The sequence below is a fragment of the Lemur catta genome, chromosome X, assembly GCF_020740605.2.
Source record: "Lemur catta isolate mLemCat1 chromosome X, mLemCat1.pri, whole genome shotgun sequence".
In the NCBI taxonomy this organism is placed as follows: Eukaryota; Metazoa; Chordata; class Mammalia; order Primates; family Lemuridae; genus Lemur; species Lemur catta.
Window position 1 is genome coordinate 24,926,068 of NC_059155.1, and position 25,245 is coordinate 24,951,312.

Consider the following 25,245-nt stretch of genomic DNA (forward strand, 5'->3'; position numbering starts at 1 on the left):
GAAAATGTAGGAAAGACTCTTACAGACATTGGCCTAGGCAAAGAATTTATGAAGAAGATCCCTAAGGCAATCACAGCAACAACAAAAATAAATGGGACCTGATTAAATTGAAAAGCTTCTGCACAGCCAAAGAAATAGTCACGAGAGCAAACAGACAACCTACAGAATGGGAAAAAATTTTCACATACTACACATCAGATAAAGGACTGGTAACAAGAATCTATTTAGAACTCAGGAAAATCAGTAAGAAAAAATCAAACAACCCTATCAAAAAGTGGGCGAAGGACATGAATAGAAAATTTTCAAAAGAAGATATAAGAATGGCTAACAAACATATGAAAAAATGCTCAACATCCCTAATCATCAGGGAAATGCAAATCAAAACCACAATGAGATATCACTTATCTCCAGTGAGAATGGCCTTTATCAAAAAGTCCCAAAACAATAAATGTTGGCATGGATGCAGAGAGACAGGAAAACTCATACAATGCTGGTGGGACTGCAAACTAGTGCAACCCCTGTGGAAAGCACTATGGAGATACCTTAAACAGATACAAGTAGACCTACCATTCGATCCAGCAATCCCATTGTTGGGCATCTACCCAAAAGAACAAAAGACATTCTATTATAAAAACATCTGCACCCCAATGTTTATAGCAGCACAATTCACAATTGCAAAGATGTGGAAACAACCCAAATGCCCACCAATTCATGAGTGGATTAGTAAACTGTGGTATATGTATACCATGGAGTATTACTCAGCTATAAGAAATAACGGTGATATAGAATCTCTTTTGTTCTCCTGGAAAGAGCTGGAACCCATTCTACTAAGTGAAGTATCCCAAGAATGGAAATATAAGCACCACATGTACTCACTGGCAAATTGGTTTCCCTGATGATCACCTAAGTGCACATTTGGGAATAACACCAACTGGGTATCGGACAGAGGTGGGGGGTGGGGGGAGGGAATGGGTGTATACCTACATAATGAGTGTGATGCGCACTGTCTGGGGAATGGATACACTTGAAGCTCTGACTTGGGGGTGGGGGGGCATGGGCATTATACATAACCTGAACTTTTGTACCCCCATAATAAGCTGAAATAAAAAAAAAAAAGAAATGTCACATGTGAATAAAAAAAAAGAAAGCAGTATGGGGAGGGGATGGAGGTATGACTACATGGTGAGTGCCAGGCACACTGTCTGGAGAATGGACACGCTTGAGGCTCTGACTCAGGGGGATGGGGGGGACACAGACAATGTATATAACCTGAGCTTTTGTACTCCCATGAAGAGCTGAAATAAAATAAAAAAAAAAGAAAGCAGGTCTCTAAAGTAAAGTAGGTACAATTCTAAAATGGAGATGAATTAAAGACTTTGGAAGGTTTCTTACTTATTGAAACCAGCATGCCTGTACTAAGTGTTCTCCATTTATTTAGATTTCTAAATAACAGGTACTAAAATAAAATGATGAAAACAAGTATAAATAAATATGAGGGCATGATTTAAATAATGCTGAAAAAGTATATACCCCAAATGAGACTGTGGCTTGAAAAAACCTGCTAAAGATGACAGGAAAGTGTTTTTTTAAAAAAAACACTTACGGAAGGAAGGAGAACAAGGGTAGGAGAGACATGCAACCTATGCAATTGTGTTATTAAATCATGAAAATCAGGAAGGCCTTGTCAACTACTGTATTAGTTTTCTTTGTGAAAAAGAAAGATAATAGACTTGAAAGGGTAAAATAAATATCAATAGTAATAAATTGAAGCTAAGATAGGTAAAGCGTTAATAAAAAAGCATTTGACTATTCTAAGTGAATTGAAAATTCTATCCCAGAGTGGTGAGAGGTCTTGGATATTGGATTGTCTAGGTGCAGTCACTAAAGTTTCAGGGACAATGGTATGGGTGAAATGTGGCAGAATACTAGAGACAGAAAACATTGGCTTTGGTTTTCAAAAGGGATAGGAAGCATATGGGCTTTGTTGACTAGACCAAGAAACATGTTGATTGAATGAAAAATTCTAGAATAGGTTAATTAAAGGATGATTTGCAGCACTTAGGAAAAAAAAAAGTAGTAACCATGAGAAGGCAGCATAAATTCTCTAAAGAACAAGTCATGTTAGACAAATCTCATTTCATTTCTATTTTTGACATGGTTATTAGATTGGCAGATCAGTAAAAATGTAGGCATATTGTATGTGGATATCAGAAAGGCATTTGACAAGGTCTCTCATGATATGCCTGTGAATAAGATGGAGAAATGTAGGTTGTATGTGAGTAAAAGAATGTTGCCTGATGGATGAATGTCAACAGTGGCATGCCACAGAGCTGTGATCTTGATCTGGTCCCATATAACATTTTTATTAGTGATTTACATCAAAAAGAGGAAAGCAAACCTAACAAACCTATAGATCTATAGATGACACAATTTTGAGAGCAAAATCACATAATTTGTATGGAAGAATTAGAACTCAGCAACATCTCCACATGCTAACAAGATAAGATCAAATCAGGCCAAATCAAGGCTCTAAACATATTTCCACCAGTACCTCCCATCTCAAACACACAATTTAAAAAGCTTCAACAATATAATTATAGAATAAATAACATGCGACTTAGTCTCAGAATTTGTTAAAAAGGCTTAGGGGTTTAGTTTCCAGTGTTCTCAATGTATATGGGTAGTGTCGTGTGGCCAACAAAAAAGCTGACATTGGAATAGACAGCATGAACCAAAATATGTAGTTAGAACAAAGGAGGCAACTGACTGTTGGTCATAGAACACAGTTCTGAATGAGTCAGTCAAAGTGACTGCCTGCTGAGAGTCCCATCGAAGGGGCATTGGAACTGCTCCCAGCCCTTGCTCAAGGGAAAGTCATAGGTGGCCATATTATTGCCTTTTTTAACCACAGGACTTTTCCCCCCACCTAGCCTCAGGTGGCTGCGAGAATAACTGACAGGGCTTGCCAAAAAACTTAAACACAGGCTGGTACAGAAGGGATGATCTGGGATAATCAAATTCCCTCTCTTAGGTTTTTGAATCTAGAGCAACTAAGAGAATTAAGGCAGTTATCAATGGGCCAAGCAGCTGCAGGGATGAGGTGACAGGGGTCAGGTGGTATACTTGGAGTTGAGTGGTACAGTGGAGACCAGACATTGTTATGAGAAAGTAGAAAATATGTGATAGACAAAATAAATATTGAGCTGATGGAAAGTATAAGCTACTGGACAAAGAAAGAGACAGAAAGGAGCAAAATTGCAGAGAACTGCTGGGTCTTATTAATGTCAGAGATCTACAGGCTTTGCCCTTCCTTTGGAAATTCACTAGTGTTTCTTGGGTTCCCAAGGACTGACAACACACACATATTGAAAAGATGTTCTCAATTACTCCAGGCAACCTGAATGACCTCTCCTCCTTGCAATGAAAGAGCCTAATAAGAACCCACACCTGCATTGAGCCTTGGGCATTACAGTTCAAGAGTAGTTTGGACAAATTGGAATGCGTTCTAAAGAAAGAGACCAGGAAGAGACATTTGAAACCAGTTAATGTGAGGGACAGCTAAAGGAACTGGGGAAACGTTTAGCCCAAAGAAGATAAAACTCAGGAACAGTGAAGGGCTGTCAGGTGTGAGAGGGATTTTATTTATTCTGTAGGACCCTAAAATTAGATCTGGGGAAAAACGGGCAGAGTTAAGAAGTGGTGGATTTGGCTCAAAAATAACTTTCCAGTCATTGTTTGTGATGCAATGGAATGCCTTAGGAATAAGTTGATTCCCTATTTTGGAGCTATTTAAGCAGAGGCAGGTGACCACTTAGTAGGGATAGCAATGCTACCTTTCAATTGTATAGTGCCTTACAGTGTATGAGACACTTGCTACTACACTAACTTGATCTTTCTTGTTAGGAAGGCAAACATTTTTATATTCATTTTTACAGATGAAGAGGCTGAGGCTCAGACAGGTTCTGTTACACAGCTCAGACTTAAGTTCCTAGGCACCCACAGTTACCTTTTATTGACTACATGTGAAATGAACATTTTAAACGATATATTTGGAAAAATATAGTTGATCAGGCTGATAGATTTTTTTAAAAATTCATCTTTATGATGCTGAATATATTTTCAAATGTACCAAAAAGGTACTCTGTTCAGTCTCACATGAAAACTTATGTTCCTCTCTGCGTCTTATGAAACTGAGACCAATTAATACATTCCTTGCATAGATACAGAAGGTCCGTGGGTGCAGTTTGTACAAACATGCCTAGATGTACATTTCAAATAAGAATAGTTTCTCTCTCCATTTGCCTGAACCTATTCCACACCCTCCTTCCAGATTTCCTGTTATTTGGCTTCGTAGAGGAAAGGAGTGTGTTTGCTTGTAAGAATTGCTAGGTTAACCATATTGCCCTGCTGTTTCCTCAGCTATCACTAAGGCCTGCAAATGAATTACAAGAAAAGTGAGGAAATCACCACTGTTTGAAAACTCCTTAAGAAGATATACACTGTTCTCTGCTTTTTGCACTTTACTCACCTCCCCCCTTTCAATTAAAAAAAAAGAACAATACACAAACCCTATCACTAGTACAGTTCTAATTGGGTTATTATCATCACTATAGGTGCTGACTGCTATATTTTCTCTTGGGAGATAGCAGAAACAGCAGTTTGTGGAACTATTTAATCTGGTAAGTGACAGTTGATATAGAGTTTCCTGGATGTGGGCCATAGTACTTCTGGTTTGTTGATGGTGACATATTCTCTTACGCTATGGCTGGTATTTAATTTAATATGCTGCTAATGAAAAGAAGAAAACAACCAGTCTTATAATGTGAGATGTCTACTCCTTACCTTTCCATTCCGATTTCCAGATATCAGGATAGAAGTTGACAACTAGACATTATTTATAAAGTGGCATCTTATTCCTACGTTTACATACAAATGTCTTTCGAAAAAGTTAGATTTTCGAAAGACATTTCGAAATGTGGTAGATCTAAATAAGGCACACAAACAAGGGGAAATTCTTGAATTTAAAAGATAACAGAATGCTACTTTTTTTTAAGTTTGTGTTTTTCATGTTAATAGAAAATTGTAATTTTTGATTTAAGAGTGACTAGAAACGATGAATAATTTCTCAGCTAATCATATCTAGTGCTAAAGTCTATCATGATCAAGGGACCTAGAACTGCAGAGAACTTGAATCACACACCAAAGATCTGTGGAGTGAATCTGGAAGCCTAAATATGTGAAGTGACAGAAAAACAGAGGCAAACATATTTGCTCAAAAGACCAAACTTCATCCTAAAAGCAGAAACCAGTTTTTAAACTTACACATATACTTCCACTTCATGAGGCAAATCCTTTTATTTTTAAAATGCGTGAAGGTAACTTACTTTTTCAAAGAATCTTATAATGAATAAATTGGAAACTATCACTGTGTGTTAGTTTTGTGTTAGGATTTTCCTATAATACTGTAGTTTCTTAAAACAAGGGACAATTGCCTTTCACTTTGAGGTTGCATTGACAGCTTGGATAATTGCTTCACTTCATGTTTTTGTGGGTGTGTGACAGTGGGGTGTTTATGCATCTGTGGTTTTATCTTTTCAGGTGCATCTGCTTTGGTCTGTGTCTGTGGGTGTGCCTGGATCTAGATGTGTGCCTGTGTGCACATCTGTGCTTGTGGAGGGGCCTTTCCTTTTGCTCATGCAGCTGGGTGTGTATCTGTGCGTGCATTTGTGCGTCTCTGCAGATGTCTATTGTGAAATGAGTTTCCGCAATCAGTGGAACCATCCTCTGCCAATACTTAAGTTTAGTCGGATCAATAATAGCTCAAGTACCTGGTCTCCAATGGTATGTTGCTATTCAAGACCCAGCTGTTATGCAGATGAACTGAATCCTGTGTACTGGTCGGGGGCGCTGGAGCAGCTGGGCTGGGCTGGCTGCGGGTAGTCATTGATCTCCTCTGAAGAGAGTCTGCTGCAGGGGGTGGCTTCCTGGCACAGGTGCAGGCATGTGGAGGCGGTGGAGGCGGCGGGAGGGGTCTGAAGGTGAACTGGTTATGTGGGCTGCTCTGCGCATCTAAAGAGGAAAGAAGAAAAACACAAAATAGAGACTTACTCTTCCACTTGGCAGTCAGGAAAACACAGCATAACAGACGTACCAGGATTTCAAATAATATAACCTGTGGGGTGGGGGAGGAGTTCTAAGTTCAGTCTATCAGTAAAAATGTCACTTAACTTACAAAAGCACATGCAGCATGCCTATGAAATGTAAAACATTCACAGTTGCATTTACATGTAAATTCTTCAGGGCTATAGCAGCTAAAAAGTAAATGAGGCCGCCTCACACCATTTGTCATAGTTTCTGCTACTGAACAAATAAATCACCAACAAGACACTAAGTTACAGAACAGAAGTGAGCTGATTTCCATCAGTTGCAAAAATCTCACTCTAGAAAACACCAGTGAAAGGCACAAATTTGTTGCAAGGAAAATCATTCGGCACTTCAAATAAAAATATAAGGCCACCTTCTGGCTTACCTCAGGAAAGGATGCAAGCCTGCCTACACAGGAACAAATCCATACTTCCTAAAAACAGCTCATGAATGTGTCATTCAGCTACGTAAAACTAATCTCTTTGCCAGCCACCCTCCACCCCCCCCAAAAAAAAAAAATTCGGAGTGCTACTTGTAAAAGGTGGGCAAAGGCGTTTGTTCAGGTTGTTATGCATATTTCCGTGGCCATGCAAAGCATAGTCTAAGTCTGTATTCCTTCCCCCCTTGCTACACCTTTCTAGGAGCTCTGCCATGTTAGCAGCAGCTTAGGCAGCAGGGAAACCATTTTTTTCTGCTTGTTTGTAGAGGGGACAGCCTGGGACAGCGGTCCTCAGACTTCTGTTGTTGCTATTGTTTGGTATTTTTCCACTGTTTTCCTGGCAGGCACACGTAAAGACAGTGAGTTAGGATTTGGCCCATGAGAAATACCCCAATTAAACCCCTTTGAAAAGAAACTGCTATTGCAGCTGATAGCCACCTCTCCTCCATGGGAGAAACATAATAGATGTCAAGTGATTTCTTGTAACACCAGCACGTTCTGGATAAACTTTGTAGACAGCATAGCTTTGTCCCACCTCCCAAATGGCTGAAAGTTGAAAGGCAGAAAAACGCCAGAGGCTTTCGATGCCTAGCAAAGGGCTCAGCTGGTTTGTGCTGAGGCCCACTTTGCAGTGGCTGATCACAGAAGAAAAAAAAAAAAACAAACAAAAAAACCCCACTTCTTTCAATCCTTCCACTTCAAACTTGAATTTGAAAGAGGTTGGCACGATTTCCATATTTAAAAATGATATTAACTGTCCGAAGAGCATGGCAAATTCTTGGCTATATTTTCTAGTACAGGTACCTCTCCCTTTAAATAAACTCGCTATATGAAAATCTGAATTGTGCAAAAGATAGATAGGAAAAGGAGTGGTGATCATTCATTTTATATAAAGGATTCCTTAGATGGTCAGCTATCCTTGTATATTTAAAAAGAATTAAAATGCTTCATGAATTTTCTAAATCACCCCCATTATTCCAGGCCCAGCTCAAATCCCATATCCACTAAAAAAATCATCATAAGTACTTAACATCTCATTAACTTTTTTAAACCTCTGGGCTCATACTCATAACCATAACTAGAAGTATACTCTCCATTCTGAGACTCAAAGAAGCATTGAATGTTAGAACCCAAAGGACCCTGGAGATGCTTTCATTTTACGGATGAGAAAACTTGTCCAGGGACACTTGGCAAGTTAGTGGAAGGGCCAAGATTAGAACCCACATCTCCTGACTCTCTGGCTAATGCTCCATCCCCAGGATTGCAGATCTCTGTAATACAAGTTTTCTTTTCCTTCTTAAGATTTAGAGACACAGAATCCTCCATATTTTCTGGATTTTTCACTTAAGTTTATATGTCTGCTTCCATCTTAGACCATAAGTCCTTAAATATAGAAAGGCAGGCAGTCTGGTGTAATGGTATGCAGCACAGCATGGTGGAATGAGCAGAGGATTTAGATGTATGACAAACCTGGGTTTAAGTTCTGCTTCTGCCACTTAGAAGCTTTAACCTCTTATTTGGAAAATGAAGAAAATAACAATCCTTTTTCATAACAATTCAATTGAATTCATGTAAAATGTGCTTGAACATAGTATGTCAGTAACAGTTCATTGAATATTGTAGCAATATAAAATGTTAAGACTGGAAAGAATCATAGAGATCACCTAGTTTAGCCCCACCCCCCTTTCTCCACTGACCACTTTACAGATGAGGAACCCAAGGCCCAGAGAAGTGAAGTGCTGTGAGCCTTGCTCAAAGTCATTCAGCTTTGTATGATTTTGCCTGCCCATATCTGATGATTCTAAGCCTAGTACACTTTCCATTATGCTATTTTGGAAAATAAATATGGCTGTATTCTCTGATTTTAACACTTGTTGTTCTTACTATATAATTGGCCTCTGAGTTGGCAATATTACACCATTCCCTTGGCATCCTAGGTGTTTTGTTTTATCTTCCAAAATAGACGGCATGTTTCTTAGAATAAGGTCATCTTCTACTTCTCTTGTATGCCACACAGCATTGATCATAGTGTTGGGTATAGAGAAAAATCCCTAAAAGCTTTTGCTGATAGAAAAGGGTTTTGCTGGTCCATAAGACCTAAAGAACCACCTTCAGTGTTCCCTTTGGCTCTCATTCTGATGCAGCCACTGGATATCTATTCAATTATTCACAGAGAAGTAGGTCTCTCCCTTGGAGGCCTCAGTGGAATCTCTCCCAGAGCCAGGTGGAAGAACAATGATACCTTGAAGAAGGTGCTTAAAAATAATGCCCCTCCATGATGTGAAAAGAGCAGCAGTGACACCTGACAGATCTGCTGTGTAAAGCCACATATGAGAAAGCACTTAATGACTAGAAAGAAGGGAGGCAAAGGGTGAAAGTTCAGGGTTAGAGGAAGATGAGGGGTCAATGTGAGGTCTTGTGTTCAGAACCTCTCCAAACAACATGTGTGACATCTACTGGCCTAATCAGTAGGGTTTCCATCAGCACAGTAAGTTTCTCTTCCATGCCAGTTGTTCAAAAGAAAGAGAATCACTCACTATTATCGGGATTTACTGTCTGCTAAATTTCCTCAAAATCTTTGCAACTCTGTTATTATTATGAAAAATGACAAAACTTTCCCTCATTGTAAAGCACAATCATGGTATTATTATAACATTTCTGCTACAAGTAGAATTGCTTTGTATAGTCATTTTGATTATATATGTGTATGCATATCCATATCCATATATATGGATACCTTGATTTTCACCTATTTTATTGCATATTTTTATTCTCACATTTCAAATATGTGGAGGTTTCCCTACTAGTTAATATTGTCTTTAAATGCTTTCACAGTACTGGAATGTTGCACTGAGTAGAATACATCCAGACCTTAAGCCCTTATGAAATGCAAATGATCTCAGATTCATTCTTTTTTTTTACCTCAGGAAAAAAATGAGGAATGAATGCACTTATTCCCTCCCAAATGAAGTAATTTAATCCTTTGGCTCCATGAAATGGGATTTCCCAACATTAAACACTAATGAAAAATACATTAGTGTTCAGTGTCAGGAGCTCTAGAACACCAATTCCAGGGGTTTAAGAGTCACATGCACTCACTTCCAAATCTATCTGGCAACCATACACTTCTGTGCCCAAGAGAGAGACGGAAGGGAGAATGGGGGAGTGATGATTATGCAAATGTGGATATCCAGACATACTTATAAAGCTTTCTGAAAGTAAATTAAGTTTTCAAATGGAAAGGTCTAACTCACATAATATACTTGGATAGGAGCCATTTTCAGGTTTGAGGTCCTAAAATAACTTGGTAAGATAATTTCTCAGGGGGAAAATTCCTCCAAACTGTAGATCTAAGACATTTTATGTATGGCAGAGCTGTTAATAGAAGTATAAGCCGTCAGAAACAACATTGCTCTTGCCTCCAAAAAGTATATGGGAGGAGAAAGTTGTCATGCATACTTTTTTCCCTCTCTTTTTGCAAATAAACCTTATTTTGGGTCATGTGTTAGAGAAAGTTTTCACCAGAAATTAGAGTATCTCTGTTCAGAAATACTGTGTGGGAACTTATCAGGGTGTCTGTCACGGTGTTTTGCCCCTTACATTTCATTAACACATACAGTCAGTTTTGCTACAAGGCGATGCATACATTTCTCAAGTTCACTGTACTATGCAAAATTGTGCATAGGAAAAAAGTTTATGGGAAGATGAGGTTAGGGGCACAACACTCAAAATCATCGGTGACACATTTTTTTTAAATGAACCTATTAAGAATGGTAGCATCATTTACACATATTAATGGTTAAGAAATACTTGGATGTCATATCAAATATGACACTCTACCTTTAAAAACACCTGAAGTTTGCTTGTGAAAGTGAGTATCAGAGGGGTTGCAAATTGTGAGTTACTTTGAAGTGGTAGAAGGAGAGTTATCTGACCAGGACAGAAAGTTATAACACTGAATGTGGATGGGTGAGGCTCCCAACACATGTGGTAGACTGAGATAGCTGGCAGATGTTTGAGGAGTATGCATGTGCCCATTTGTGGCCATACAGGCTCATTCTGCTGCATGCAGTTTTCTGCATTCATCTAGTGCTTTTAACAGATGGAATTGTGCTTAAGACACGAAATTTGTCTTAAGCTCTCAAATATACCAATAGCAAGGGAACAAATTAATGTTTTCAAAACAAGCATTGTAGCAGAACTGACTTTACATGCAAACTAATTTTCTGTAAGTGTTAAAAATAAATATTGTCAGTATTACAGTAATGCCAAATAGATCATTTTTCCTGAAAAATTTGACCAAAGTGACACATGCCTAGTTTTCCCCAGATCCATGTACTAAATTGATCATTCTTTTCTTTAGTGACACTATCACAATACTTTCCCCCAAATATGTTTTTTCCCAAAGTTACTATGTTGCCAAAGGGGGCACATATATTCCTATAGCTCTAGAAAACAGTCACATAGAATCAGAAATCATTTATGCACTTCCTGGCCTTAGTCTGTTTCATTACTCCATTGGCCAACAGGGAGGGTAGCTTCACAACTCAATCTGCAATGCTGGAATAAAAAAATTCCTGAAAACTGAGTTTTTAACAAATTCATTTGGTGGTAAAACATGACCTTAAGTGATATCAGGATATTTATGATCATTATTTATCTCATTTAGTGAATTTCCGTACATTTAGCTGTGGAAGTATTAATGCATTTTATTAAGGGGTGCTGGCCTACACTCTACTCTGGGTATTATATAATATACGGTACATGCATGGCATTACCTTTGTAAAATCTGAAAAATTCTAAATTCTGAAACAAGTGGACCCCAAAGGTTTTGGATAAGGGATTATGGGCCTGTATTAGTATTTGACTACCTTCCTGAACTCTTATGAGGCAATATTAATTAATGCCTCTGAAGACCATAATAATCTACATGTGCAAAGAACATCAGGGCACCAAGGGTTATTGCCATAACTACTATGTAAGTCTCTCAAGGCCAATTATAAGCTTTTGGTTCCTTAGGTTGCTTTTCTGAGCTATTCTCTCCTCCTAGGTAGGAGAAGGGATAAAAGGAAACAGGCTTAAAAGAAAGAGGAAAGGTTTATTGTTAACTATTATTACCAATTCTAAATGTATATTACTACATTACAGCATTTTACTTGTCACAAGGAGCTTTCATAACCTGTGAGGAGGTAGTTTACAAATTTGCATGTTATGGCTAATATCCATTAACTTAATAGTGCTCAATGTTAATCAAGTTAGTCTTAAGTGTATCTGGCTGTGAACACTTCTGTTCTCAACCTTATAATTATTATTAGAGGCTCAAAGAATAAAAGAATAAAAAGGTAAGAAAATTGGTTTTCAGAAGAATAAATAAACAAGTATCACTTTTCTGTCTCAAATAATACTGCTTTAATATTAATGTCCCAGCAGCCTTTAATAAAATGATATTTATCCGTTAAATAAGCCATTGGATTGAGAACAGAAAAAATCTATTAAATAGCTAATATTTAATAAATGTTTTTGTATGTATGGGCATGAGAAAGTCATAAGACAACAACAGAAGGAGGCAGAAGGAGAGAGAAGCAAAGAGGGGAATTCGCAATTAAAGCAGATGACTGCAGAAGAGTCACAGAAGCTCTGCGGGAAGGTTAACAAAAAATTATAATGTTTTCTAGTTTATATGGGTTCAATCTGGTTCTGGATTATTGCACTCTGCATGGCTCCCACAACCCTGGATACTATGTAGTGCCTTTGAGTTTGTCAGGTATACCCCTTTAAGAACTTTGAATGGTCCTCTCACCAAGCCAGCAAGTAAAATAGTATGCTCTGCTAATTTCTGTCAGTTAGGTTGATCTTTGTTACCATTGCTGGAAATAAAGGTCAACAATGAGGCACCTACAATCCTTTGACATGTTTGTGCTGAAATTCATATTTGTACTTCAGTCTCTCTATAAGTTGATGACTATCTTCAAATGGTGTGCTGGTCTACCTCCAAAAAGTCCAAACTTTCTATTTTCTGGGTCTCATTAATCTCTTTTCCTTTTCTCCAATTTGTTCTGCAAGCATAACAATGAGACAAAGATCCACAAAGTAGTCCTCCCCCAGCCCATTTGTTCTTGTCTCTGTTACAGGGGGAATCCAACTGTGCTGCACAATGTATTGGCTTTCCATAGTACAATTAACCAATCTTAGGCATAAGAGTCAATATTCCTGACAATAAGTAGCTGGTTTGCTAACTCAATCAACTCTCTGACATAGATTAAGACAAACAACCTAGAACTTAACAATTAAGAAAAAAAAAGAGGACTGTGGTAAATGCTATTTTGCTTAAATTATTGAAGTAAGTGTTCAAACTACCTAACTTTTTTGGTTGTGAAAATACAGGATGGATACATCTCTGCTTATATTTTCAGAGTAGTTTGGAAATGTTAAAAAAAAGACAAATGAAACTAATACGTTTGTTACCTTAGAAAATTGTCATTTTTCTACGTAGAATGGTAAAAAGCTAAAGTTTATGGTATAATTTGGAATTTAAAATGTCAATATTTAAACATTAATATACAGTATTAATTAACAATTAAAATTAGTGGTTGGCCAAAGCCTTTTCACTATGGTCTTGAAGGAAACTCTTATTATCCATTATGTACCATGAAACATGAAATAGATAATTGCCCTGTTTTATCTTATGCTGACAATGATGCTGTGGCTTCCATTATTAGCCAGTGAAGTATACCAAAAAGAAAATATAAAAAAGTAATGATCCTTAAAAGTTTCATATTTAGTTTATACTCAAACTAAAGTCGTGTGTAGGTATTTCAATTATTTTCAGTCCCCAAAGTTCATTATTTATTTGCAAGTAGGTAATGAAGGGTTATGAATTAATTGACAATGAATCATTTAATAAATTAGCTGATAAGAGATATTCTGGAATTTCACAAAGTTTTCATTTTCAGGACTTCATTTTTATTACATTATTACAAATGTTCACCCTGTATTTGTTCAAAAAGCAATGGATGAAAATCATTCTGATGTTATTTAAGAAAATGGAACTCTGAATGAAGCACAAATCAGGAAAACATTATGACTGTGCTTAAAGTTCTAATAAAAATATTTTTCAAATAGTGAGGGCACACTATATTAAGAGTAACTGAAAACAAAAAGCAAAAGACAAAAAAAAAAATACTAGAGAATAAAAACAAAGGATGGAGGCTAGGGAACTAGGGAAGCCTGGGAAAGGTTTCACCTCCTGCTCAAACTTTTCAATAAAGACTGAAAAAAACAGTTCTGATTCTGATTATTAATACCACCACCTAACCGTCATCACCTGACTATTTGGTGAGAAAGTTCCCCCATATTCTGTAGTTCCTTCCTGCCAGAAGAACTTTAGGAACAAATGGTACCCGTGGACACCTAGTGGAGTGATGGAGAGGAATCCTGGCATCTGTATTTAGGGACTGAACTTGTACATTGCCCCCATCTGAGACAATGGGAAGATATGGCTCTGTTATAGCCAATATTCATAAGACCCAGAGGATTCTCAAATTTCACCCATGTTTTGGCCTCTCGCTCTAGTTCAGCAGTGTTCAGCTACAGGATCAAAACATACCAATGTTTTGCAGTCACTTGTTACTACAATAGAGAACTGAAGCACACGAATGATTTATTTTAAAAAGGAGAGATGAGAATGGATTTAGGGTGATGCCTCTAATCATGCTACTCTCACTAAGTTGCATTTGGATGTGCTTTTCTGGATGGGAGAGGGAGGGATAGAATTACAGCTAGTGACTGGAATTGGATACAATTCCAATGTTATAGACCATTTTAATAGCTGATTTCCACATCCACATGCTTGTAAAATGATTCTACACATATCATGGGAGTGATGAAGGTTTGCTTCTCTTGCCCCTCCCCCCCCCAAAAAAAAAGAAAGAAAGAAAGAAAGAAAGAAAGAAAGAAAGAAAAGAAAAGAAAAGAAAAGAAAAGAAAAAGAAAAGGGGGATTGAAAAAAATCCTAGTATTCTCATGGGAGTGTTTTACCCCTGCACATGTTATTCAAATGTGTTGGTCCCAAAACAAAAAAAAAAAAATGAGATTTGAGATCTTAATGGCTGCTGGCAGAACTCTATCAACTGCCACCAGTCTTTCTGCCTGACATCTGTTGGGTTATTGAGAGAGTCTCCTAAGCAGTATGAGCAGGAAAGTAAAAATTCTGTAGGAAGGAAAGAGAAAGTTTAATTTTCCCTCTTGCATTCAAGCTATGCATCTATGCATGTACTTGTCTTATATTAGGATCTGGGTCTGAATCATCTTTTCATCTCCCACACACAGCCCACAATTTTCTTCAATACAAGTTTATTATTTTGTTTATTTGCAAATTTAATTAATTTGAATGAATTCAAAATTTTAAAGTTTGAATTCAATCAAGTTTTGCTTTATAAAAAAATATAGCAGCTATGGTGGGAGAGTGTTTTATGATGTCAAATAACTTATTTGATTGAATTCTTCACATTCCTACCAGCTGTTGTGGCATTGTGTGGGCACAGCCTGTATTTGAGAAGTTTTCTGCCTGAAATGTTCATTGATTGATTCTTTCATTATTACTAATTTTCATCTTCTTGTTTTTCAACATGATATTTTAGTGAAATGTTAAATAGAGCCATTTTTTGGAGATGTGCCAACATTAAGACCTATTACTAAGCCTATTTTATAAACTTTGCTTATGCTAAGCTATGCATATTTAACTCATTTTATTTTTCCTTCAAAATCTGATTCATTCTCTCAATTACATTACTGCTTATCTCCCTGGACTCTCTCCAATTTAACTAGGTCTTTATGGTTCCCCAAATAAAATGCAACATTCTGGATGAACATCACCCAGAATACAAAAAAAGTTATCTGATAAATTCTATTGTAATGATGTCTTTTCACATGTAGCCTCAAACTAGGCATAGATTGCACTTGAGACTTCATTAACTGGAAGATGGCTAATGAAGTCGTGAGAAAGCAGCTCAATTAGGAAATATACTGATATATTGATATAGATGTGTCTGCTAGTGGATCAAGTGAAATGTCCATCAAAATAAGCAAATCAGTGGAATCCACTAATATAACGTTAGAATAGACCGAACAACAGTGAATTCAGACAGGTTCTTCTCCCCTTCCTTGAAATTAATGTAACATATAGATGCCTTAGGAAAACTAAAAAATGAGCTCCTCTCCAGGGGAAGAAAGTCAGCCTGCATAAACAGAAGAAAAAAAAATGAGAACGTGTTGAGGAAACTATGAATGTATGAGACTGTGGTAATAAACATAGATGGTAATCTTAGAAATTAAGAAAATATATCCTAAGTAGTGATTAATAAATGTTTCCTTCAAGCAAGTATCTTAAGCAACTTAATTCTTACTTAAACTCATTTAAATAACTTTTTTCTAAAGGTATTCAGGGGAAATGTTTTATGTCTCATCGGTGGGATACCGAGAAGGACAGAGGATTAAACACACACTGCTTATGTGAAGCAGTTTCTCAAAGAGATCTCTTGTAATGCCTGAAATCAGTGAATGAGTGCACAGAAGCACCTTTCTGTGTACTAATACTGGGGGTCTGCACTAGACCAGACCACAGAGTGTGATCTGGATTCATGGATGGACAAGATGACAACTTGGATTCAATTCATTTGCTTTTACTTTGATTTACTCCAAAATGGCAAATAAGCACCATAAGGGATAGAAATAAAATTAGGATGCAAATATGTGCACATGGCTGCCTTTTGCTTCCCTTGTACCTCATGAAGACAAGCCCTCATTTGCCAATTTTTGTAGCCCGCACCAGGTGAGATGTTTCTCCCTCAGGGTAAAAGAACACAGTACTATGGGATTGCTCTCTCTCATACTCCCAGTCTTACTAGCAGTTGGTAACTGTTTATGTAAAGCATAATTCTGTTACTCAGGAAGTCATGTCACCCAGGCTTAATGCCCAGTTCCCTAATCTTCAAATTCTTGTTATGGTAGCACTAGGGCACTTTCCCCTTCTCTGTACTTGCAATATAGGGGCTACGTGTTTCCCATTCTGCGTAGGTCTGACCACAGTGTACCACAGGGCTTTCTAGGGGTAATCATAAAAAGTTGGTTGCAGGTTAAGGTATACAGATGTACAGGATAAAAGGTCAAGTGCCATCCACTATTGAACAATAGTTTTCTTTAAAATAGGACTCATACTACTTACAACTTTCAAAAGAAATGAGAAGCCAAAGAAAAGGAGGAATTAACCTAATCAGTTATGCAACATCTTATCTTCAGAAGTGGAAGACAAAGAGGAGAGTATCTTGGTTTCATTTGATTGTTTTCAGTAAAGTGAATCAAGTATAGAGTACTTTCTTTGCTACTAATTTACTTACTTAGAGATATCATCTGTACATAATTTGTTTAAATTAGTAAGTACATGGTGACATTTCCAAATGACAAAGAGGTTAAGTTACAGAAATTAGAAGGAGATCAATGTGGGTTTAAATCACAGCCCTGCCATTTAGTATCAGTTTGATATAAACATTTTCAAGCCTCTATTTTCTCATCTGTGAAACAGGGATAGTAATAAACATCTTTTAATATTTTTTTGTGAGAATTAAATGAGGTCATGCATATGAAACACTTAGTAGAGTGCCTGGCACATAGTAAACACTAAATAATATTATTAAATGAATGATCAATTATCCAGTCCAACAAAATCTATAAAATCAGGTACCATCTAGTAAGTAACCTAAGAGAAAATCTGACTCTAAGATATTTGATTATTTAAAACTTCTGCATTATAGTTAAAAAATTTTACAAATTTCAGTTTTATTTTCTTCCAACAGTTCTAAGAAGCTATTATTGAAGTTATGAGTCAATATAAGAACAGTTGACTCCTATCCTTTCCTCTTCCTCCAAGTCACAGCAAACACTCTCTATTGATTGATTGGCCTTCTTATTATGCTCCCAGTCCCTTTTACTTCAGATAATAGTCTCTATTTAATGATTTTTATGCTTTGAATGTATTTTCTTGCATTTTTCCCTGTACTAAATGATTTTGGGGGTATACATGCATTGCTAAAGTACCTATTGCAATAACACTGTGGGACTTAGACATTAGAGCAAAGGATGTGAAGAAGAACCGTTTCTATCAATACAACATTAGTGCTTTGTCTTTAGGAAGCACCTTTCTTTTTTTTTTTTTTTTTGAGACAGAGTCTCACTCTGTTGCCCGGGCTAGAGTGAGTGCCATGGTGTCAGCCTAGCTCACAGCAACCTCAAACTCCTGGGCTTAAGCGATCCTCCTGCCTCAGCCTCCCGAGTAGCTGGGACTACAGGCATGCACCACCATGCCCGCCTAATTTTTTCTATATATATTTTTAGTTGTCCAGATAATTTTTTTTTATTTCTATTTTTAGTAGAGATGGGGTCTCGCTCAGGCTGGTCTCAAACTCCCGACCTCGAGCGATCCACCCGCCTTGGCCTCCCGGAGTGCTAGGATTACAGGCATGAGCCACCGCACCCGGCCAGAAGCACCTTTCATCTGTACCTCTCAAAGACTTTCACAAATATTATCTTATGCTTTATTCACTGGGCCAAGCTGCATGTAAAACTTCCTTTCAAAGAATTCCCTCAAAGTATGTCAAATTCCACGAGGGAAGGAGTTGTGGATAACCAGTTAAAATGTTAGGAAATGTTCAGAGACACTGTAAACTAGTATATACAAAAATACCACCTAACAAACTATGACTACTACTTAGAAGTATGATATTGCACAGGTACAGCTTTCATAGCATATGAATATACAGAAACTTTATCATATTGGCATCAAGACCAACATCTACATTATAAACTAATGACATCTGATCAGTGTTGGAACCATGTTATCAACCTAATTTGGAGCAAATGACTTGCCTCAGAGTGTATCCAAATATATTTATTAAAGAATTGCATATAGTATATGTAAAAAGGATGGGCATCAGACCAGGATTATATGCCAAGTACTCAGCATAGTGCCTGGTATATGTGATAATAAACTCAGTCAATGTAAGCTACTGGTATAATTATTATTATAATTGTTTCCACTATGAATTTAGATTAGGAAAACAGTTTTGTTTCAAAGAATTCAGTGAAGACTGACATATATTCACATTTGTTGTTGCTGCTACTTTTGCTGTTGCTGCTGCTACTACTACTACTTTTTCTACTGCCTGTTAAGATATTCCTGTAAAGTAAGAAGAAATGAAAACCATGTCCCTTTTCTCTCTAGGAGCAACAGCTCAAGATGGGGAGAGGTAAGGTTACTCAGACGTTAAGACCTCTTCCCACTTTCCAACTGGAACCGTTTGCAGTGTCTTGTCATGGAGACTATGACTGTTGGTATGTCATTAAAACGTGGCTAATTATTTTTTTTGCTGCGGGGGCGGGGGGAGACAGAATCAAATTAGGGACTTTTAATAACCCAAATGAAATAACTGACCTAAAAAGTTTTAATCAATTGAACTGGTGCCATGAAAACACAACATTAATCTATACACACTCACTGTGGGGATATCATCAGCTTCATTGAATACTTCTTAGTGTTATTATTTTTGGCTCTCTACTCTCATTTTACCTTCTTGCTCACATAACTAGTATAATATGAAATTAGACTTTTTGAAAAAAAATTGTCATTTTTGTTAAGAGGTGGGATTTTCAAAGTCTTCTGAGGATATGAATAATTTCTGCTTCATTGAAAAAAATGCAGTGTTTTAAAATCACATAATGTATCCATTTTATAGTTGGATAATATGAGGCTCAGAGAAGTAGAGATCCCAGTCCAAGGCCTTGGGTACTAGAGAATTGAACTGACTCCATTTGCTGCCACTCAGACATCTCTCCTGAGCTTCAAAACAAACCACATCAACTGTGCTTATACCACACTTGCCATTTATCTTTATTGCAGCCAATGAAGATAAAATGCTGAATTTGAATCATGTAATGGGTTACTTTATTTGTAGACCTAATTCAGTGTGTTCATGCACACATCATTAAATGTTTCCTTTTAATTCTTAGTAGCAAATATCCTCATTTCAGTAGTACCTATATAATTATGTGATCCATAGTAACAGTCTTTAACTTATTTGGTGTGTCATTTTATCCTAAGTTGATGCTGAAAATATCAGAAGAGATTGCTTAATGGGCTTGCTTTAAAAAGACAACTGAGCAATTTAGTTATGCTATTTTTCTTTCTGCACATTAAAGCCTAACCGTATTTACTAATGAAATATTATGGCTATAAATTAAATTTTTATTTGTATACAATGAACTGGCATTTGTTATGACCATCTCTCTACTTAAGGAGAGTCCTAAATTAGTTTCAAATAAATGTTATTAAAATAAAAAGGATTTTCTTAAACTATGAATCACTTGTAGGGATTGTCCTTCCCTAAATACATGTTAGATTTATAACAATAGATAATTATGAGGATGGTTTAGGGTTATGGTCATTCAAATAGCAACTCTAGAAACAGTACCACTACATGTTTCACTCAGTAAAAAAGTTCTAATGGTTGGTTATATTATACAAATTCATAGTGTAATGCTTTATGGATATGCCAAAGTCTAAAGTCTAAAAACTCTAGGGATATTAGAGCTGGCTTTTTAAAAAAATGTGAATTGAATGTTATTTTATATTTTATGGATTTGGGGAATTTGTTATCTATAAATTATTGTATTTTTCATAATACAACATGCTAATGCAACCATTTTGTATGGCATCTCCATTTGAAAGAACTGAAAATGTAAAACAAACAAATAAAAACACCCTACCTAATGCCCTAAACATTACAACAGAAGTTTGTTTATACAGGAGTCTAATGAATAAAAGTATCTTAACAATAGAATTTTTTAAATGACTTTAAAAATGATTGTTAATTTGTGTAGCAAAGGAAATAATCAAGATAGTAAAAAGACAACCAATAGAATGGGAGAAATATTTGGAAACCACATATCTGATAAGAGGATAATATCCAGAATATATAAAAAACTCAAAACTCAATAACAAAAAACCCCTCACAATCCGATTAAGAAATGGGCAAAGGACTTGAATAGACATTTTTCTAAAGACAATGTATAAATGGCCAAAAGTTATATGAAAAAAATACTCAGCACCACTAATCATCAAGGAAATACAAATTGAAACCACAATGAGAGGATGGCCACTATCAAAAAAATAAAGTGTTGGTGAGGATGTGGAGAACTTGGAACCCTTGCGCACTGTTGGTAGGAATGTAAATAGTGCAGCTGCTATGGAAAACAATATGAAGGTTCCTCAACAAATTAAAAATAAAACTACCATATGATCCAGCAATCCCACTTCAGGGTATATATCCAAAACAATGGAAAATAGGATCTTGAAGAAATATTTGCATACCAATGTTCATTGTAGCATTAGTCACCATAGCCAAGAGGTGGAAGCAACCTAAATGTCCATTAAGGGAGGAATGGATAAAGAAAATGTGGTGTATACATAAAATGGAATACTATTCTGCCTTAAAAATGAATGAAATCCTATTATTTGCAACAACATGGATGAGCCAGGAGGACATTATGCTAAGTGAAATAAGCCAGACACAGAAGGACAAATACAACATAATAATACTTACGGGAGGAACCTAAAGTAGTCAGACTCTTAGAAATAGAAAGTGAATGGTGGTTTCCAGGGGCTGAGGGGAGGGAGAAAGGGGGAATTGTTCAATGGGTATGGATTTTCAATTTTTCAAGGTGAAAAAGTTCTAGGTATCTGTTACACAACAATGTACATGTAGTTAACACTACTTTATTGTACACTTAAAATAGGTTAAGATGGTATATTTTATGTTATGTGTTTTTTACTGTGATTAAAAGGCCATACCATTCCTTCACTGAAGGGAATATTTATTTATAAATAAATAAATAATCAAATCATTTATTTTACTTAATTATATAGTGATGGTGTGATACTGTGGGCCAGCAATATTATAGTGACCAAATTAAAGCATTATGGATGGGGTAGACAAATTATAATAGTCATCAACATGGATCTTGCTGATAACACAAGAATTGTGGTGTTCTTTATAATTAATGCTTTAATGTGTAAGAACAGTTTTAATGTATTGAATTATATGAACATATAGAGTCTATTCCTTAATTTATATAATACAAAGAGAAAACAAGTGACTGTATTTGGAAAATATGGGCTGTATCAAGTGATAAAAGTCAAAAACATGTGCTTATTAGCCACCCAAAACCAGAGGTATACATTTAGATCTTTAAATAAATAAAATAATAAGTAGTTAACTGTCCTAATTCAGATTGCCACACAAAATACCATGGACCGGGGGCTTAAACAACAGAAATTTATCTTCTCACAGCTTGGAGGCTACAAGTTCAAGTTCAAAGTGCCAGCATGGTCGGTTAATGGTGAGAGCTCTATTCCTAGTTTGCAGATGGCTTCCTTCTCTCTATGTCCCCACAGGGTGGGGAGAAAGGGTGTCTCTTCTTATAAGGGCTTGAATCCCACCATGAGGGCCCCTCCCTCATGGCCTTATCTAAACTTAATTATCCCCCAAGGACCCAGTCACCAAACACTGTCACACTAGTGGTCAGGGCTTCACCATATGAATTTGGCAGGGGTGGGCACAATTCAGTACATAGCACCACCAACTCATGTGGGTGATGTACTAACAATAAATAAACATTTTCTAAGCCTCATGTTTTAAAAACTTGTTTATTTTCTACCATATCTCGCATTCCATACTATGTATCATACTTTGTAAGGCACAAATGATTTTAAAACTTATTTCTTACTACACTTTGCATCTCTCAGTATATAGCATAATTTATGAGCTAACATGCCTTTAAAAATTGTTATGCTCACTTGGAATTAAGATAGCTAAATTCTAATATAATTAATCTAGAACAGATCAGGCCTCAGACATTCTGAGTAAATGTTTTCTACTGTATTTAATTACTTTCAGTTCTCGGACACAGGGAGAGGTACAAATATCATTCCATTTATATATTATTCCCATCACCATTCTCATTATAAGAGGTGGTAAGTTATTGTGATCATAAAGTTGCTAGTGCAATAAATAAGTACATTTAAATATAAGATGAGGAAAATGAGGCATGGAAAATTTATGTTATTTTCCCAAGATCACATGGTCAACCAGTGGTGTCATTTGAGATGAGTATGCCTTTACTCTAGGTTATAATCACTTTTAACCTTTATTCCAATGGTCAGCATCACATGTCTTTCACAAAAGATACACTCGTGTACTCTTTACTGACTAATGTCATTCCCAAGATTACAGAAATCAATCTGCCATTTAACCCTTTCTCCTCTTCCCCTAATGGATGTATCTGCCTGAAAAATCACCACAAGGAACAGCTGGGTGGTCATCAAAAAAGGTCATACAGCCAAAATGGGTAGAGCATAAGCACATACACATTAACATAATTGACTGAACCAGCAGGGAATCATAAACAATAGCAGAGTTGAAAAAGAAAGAGAGAACAGTCTAGTTTATAAGGTTTCACAGAAAAGTTGAATGATACAGAGGTAAGGGAAACAGACCAACTGAAAGGGAATAGGGTATCTTGGTCACTCGGGGAATGATATGTGGGAATGGCAAGGCAGCAGAAGTTAAATAAGGGAAAGAAGAGAGGGAACAAAAAATGATAGACATGTTAATGCTGATTTAATTCCTTCTCTACTCCAAAATGGTTAATTCTCTAAACAAGCATTTATAGACTGCTTAGTGTTAGGCATGTTATATGCCCAAGATATAATGGTTAAAGTGAATGTCACTTCTCTCAAAAGCTCTTAGTGGGTAGGGTGGGGGCGGGAGCATGGGGGACAGTCACTTATATAATTAAAGTATATTATATGACCCTAGTTGCAGTCACATTTTTCAGGTGCCAAGTTCATTCATTTTAGAAATATTGTCTTATTGTTGCAAATTATTTCTGACCATGAATCTGTTATAATGCATTATACTGAACTAGTAGTTTCTCGTTTTCCTACCTGGTAAGTATTCTTAACCCACAATTCTAGAAAAAAAGTTTAATAGAAAAAAGTTACATGTTAAATCTTCAGGTTACATAATAAAACTAAATCCTTTTATTATGAGTACACACACACATGTACACACACACACACACACACACACACACACACACACCCCTTTGAAAAGCTTAGCATCAGTAAGAAGATACTTTTCTATCCTGGAACAGACTAGATTCCGTTGAATCCTACTATAACCATGTCACCATGGATTAGTTACCCTTTATTTCCTGGCGAATCAGTAAGGGGGAAAAAGACATTTGCTGATATGTCTTGATTATTTAACATATAACTGTTATTTGCAGGGTTTGGCTAAGCTTTGGACCAACATTTATCAAGGAATTTATGTTTTGAGTCCTTATTCATGTTACTTTATTAAAGGCAATCAAATTTTATCAGTGATTCATTGTTCGCTCTTCTCCCTTCTATTAAGACATCGAGATCCTCAAAAGACAATATTTTCCAGTGAAAAATAAGTTTGCCTTCTGGAGAGGAGAGTGTGGCTAGGCAGAAATGGGAAATGAACATAGTTAGATGAGTATAGGGGTAGGGATGGCAACTGGTAGATGGTCTTTAAACCCAAGACTAGATATCTCAATTTGACAATGAATTAGGTGTCTCTTTGTGCAGCTGTGAAGTGCAGGGCAGACTAAGGAGTAAGGGATCTGGAAAAAGACAAGGGAATAAAGAAGCTAACGAGAGCACTGCGCACAGTGGTTAGGAGTTGTGCAAGCAATTAGTGACAGTAATATACAAGTACCTGCCTCTGCTACCTTTATGTTTGTGTTTGTGCTTATTTTTCTTGTCCCTCAACTAAATGGCAAATTCTAAGGACAGCCAGTTTCTTATTTTCTCAATCCACACACTGCCTAGTGTTATGCCTTACTAGATAAGGTTGTCAATGGAGTGACAAATGTGTTCCAGTATCTGTAAAATAAACTGAAGCAAAGGCCAATGGAAGATATTGTTGAGGTATGCTTTGTTTCACCTAGAATTGGAAAACTACTAGATATTTAAAAATATATGTACACACAGATTAACTCTATTACAATTAAATTAAAAAAGTTTTTTGGTTTAATTTGAGAGGTTACAAAGGCATGATTTTGGCCTTGTCTACCTTTCTGTACTTTCTGTTATTCAGCCAAACTGCAATGTTTGCCATTCAACAGACACAATCGGTGCTCTCCATCTCTGAACCTTTACGTTCATTCTTGACTTCCCACTTCGAGTGTCCTTTCATCCCATATTCTGTTTACATCCCACTCCTCTGAGGCTCAATGCCAATTAAGCATTCTTGAAATCTAAAGAAGCTATAGTTTTCCCTTCTGACCTCCTATAGCACTCTATTCCTATTATGACCTCAGCATCTCCTAAGACACATGAAGCCAGGTGGTAGCAGGAAGAAAACAGACTGATATGGGAAAAAAGCAGACGTGAAAAAAAAAGCAGTCACTGTGTCATATGAACAGCAGAACCATAGGTTGAAGATTCACAGATTCCTTCTGCTTAAAGCTTCTAGAGTTGGATTCATTTCTAGCTTTTGGACATGCATGCTTATAATAAATCCTTA

General features: G+C 36.6%; 1 protein-coding gene across 1 annotated transcript in view; it reads right to left on the minus strand.

The window, feature by feature from the left end:
• TENM1 (teneurin transmembrane protein 1) overlaps positions 1-25,245 on the minus strand; it is a 523,494-nt gene that overhangs the window by 316,513 nt on the left and 181,736 nt on the right. The window contains exon 4 of the mRNA XM_045538891.1: positions 5,829-6,069. Within this exon, the coding sequence (XP_045394847.1) occupies positions 5,829-6,069 (241 nt within the window). The remainder of the gene's footprint in view (positions 1-5,828; positions 6,070-25,245) is intronic.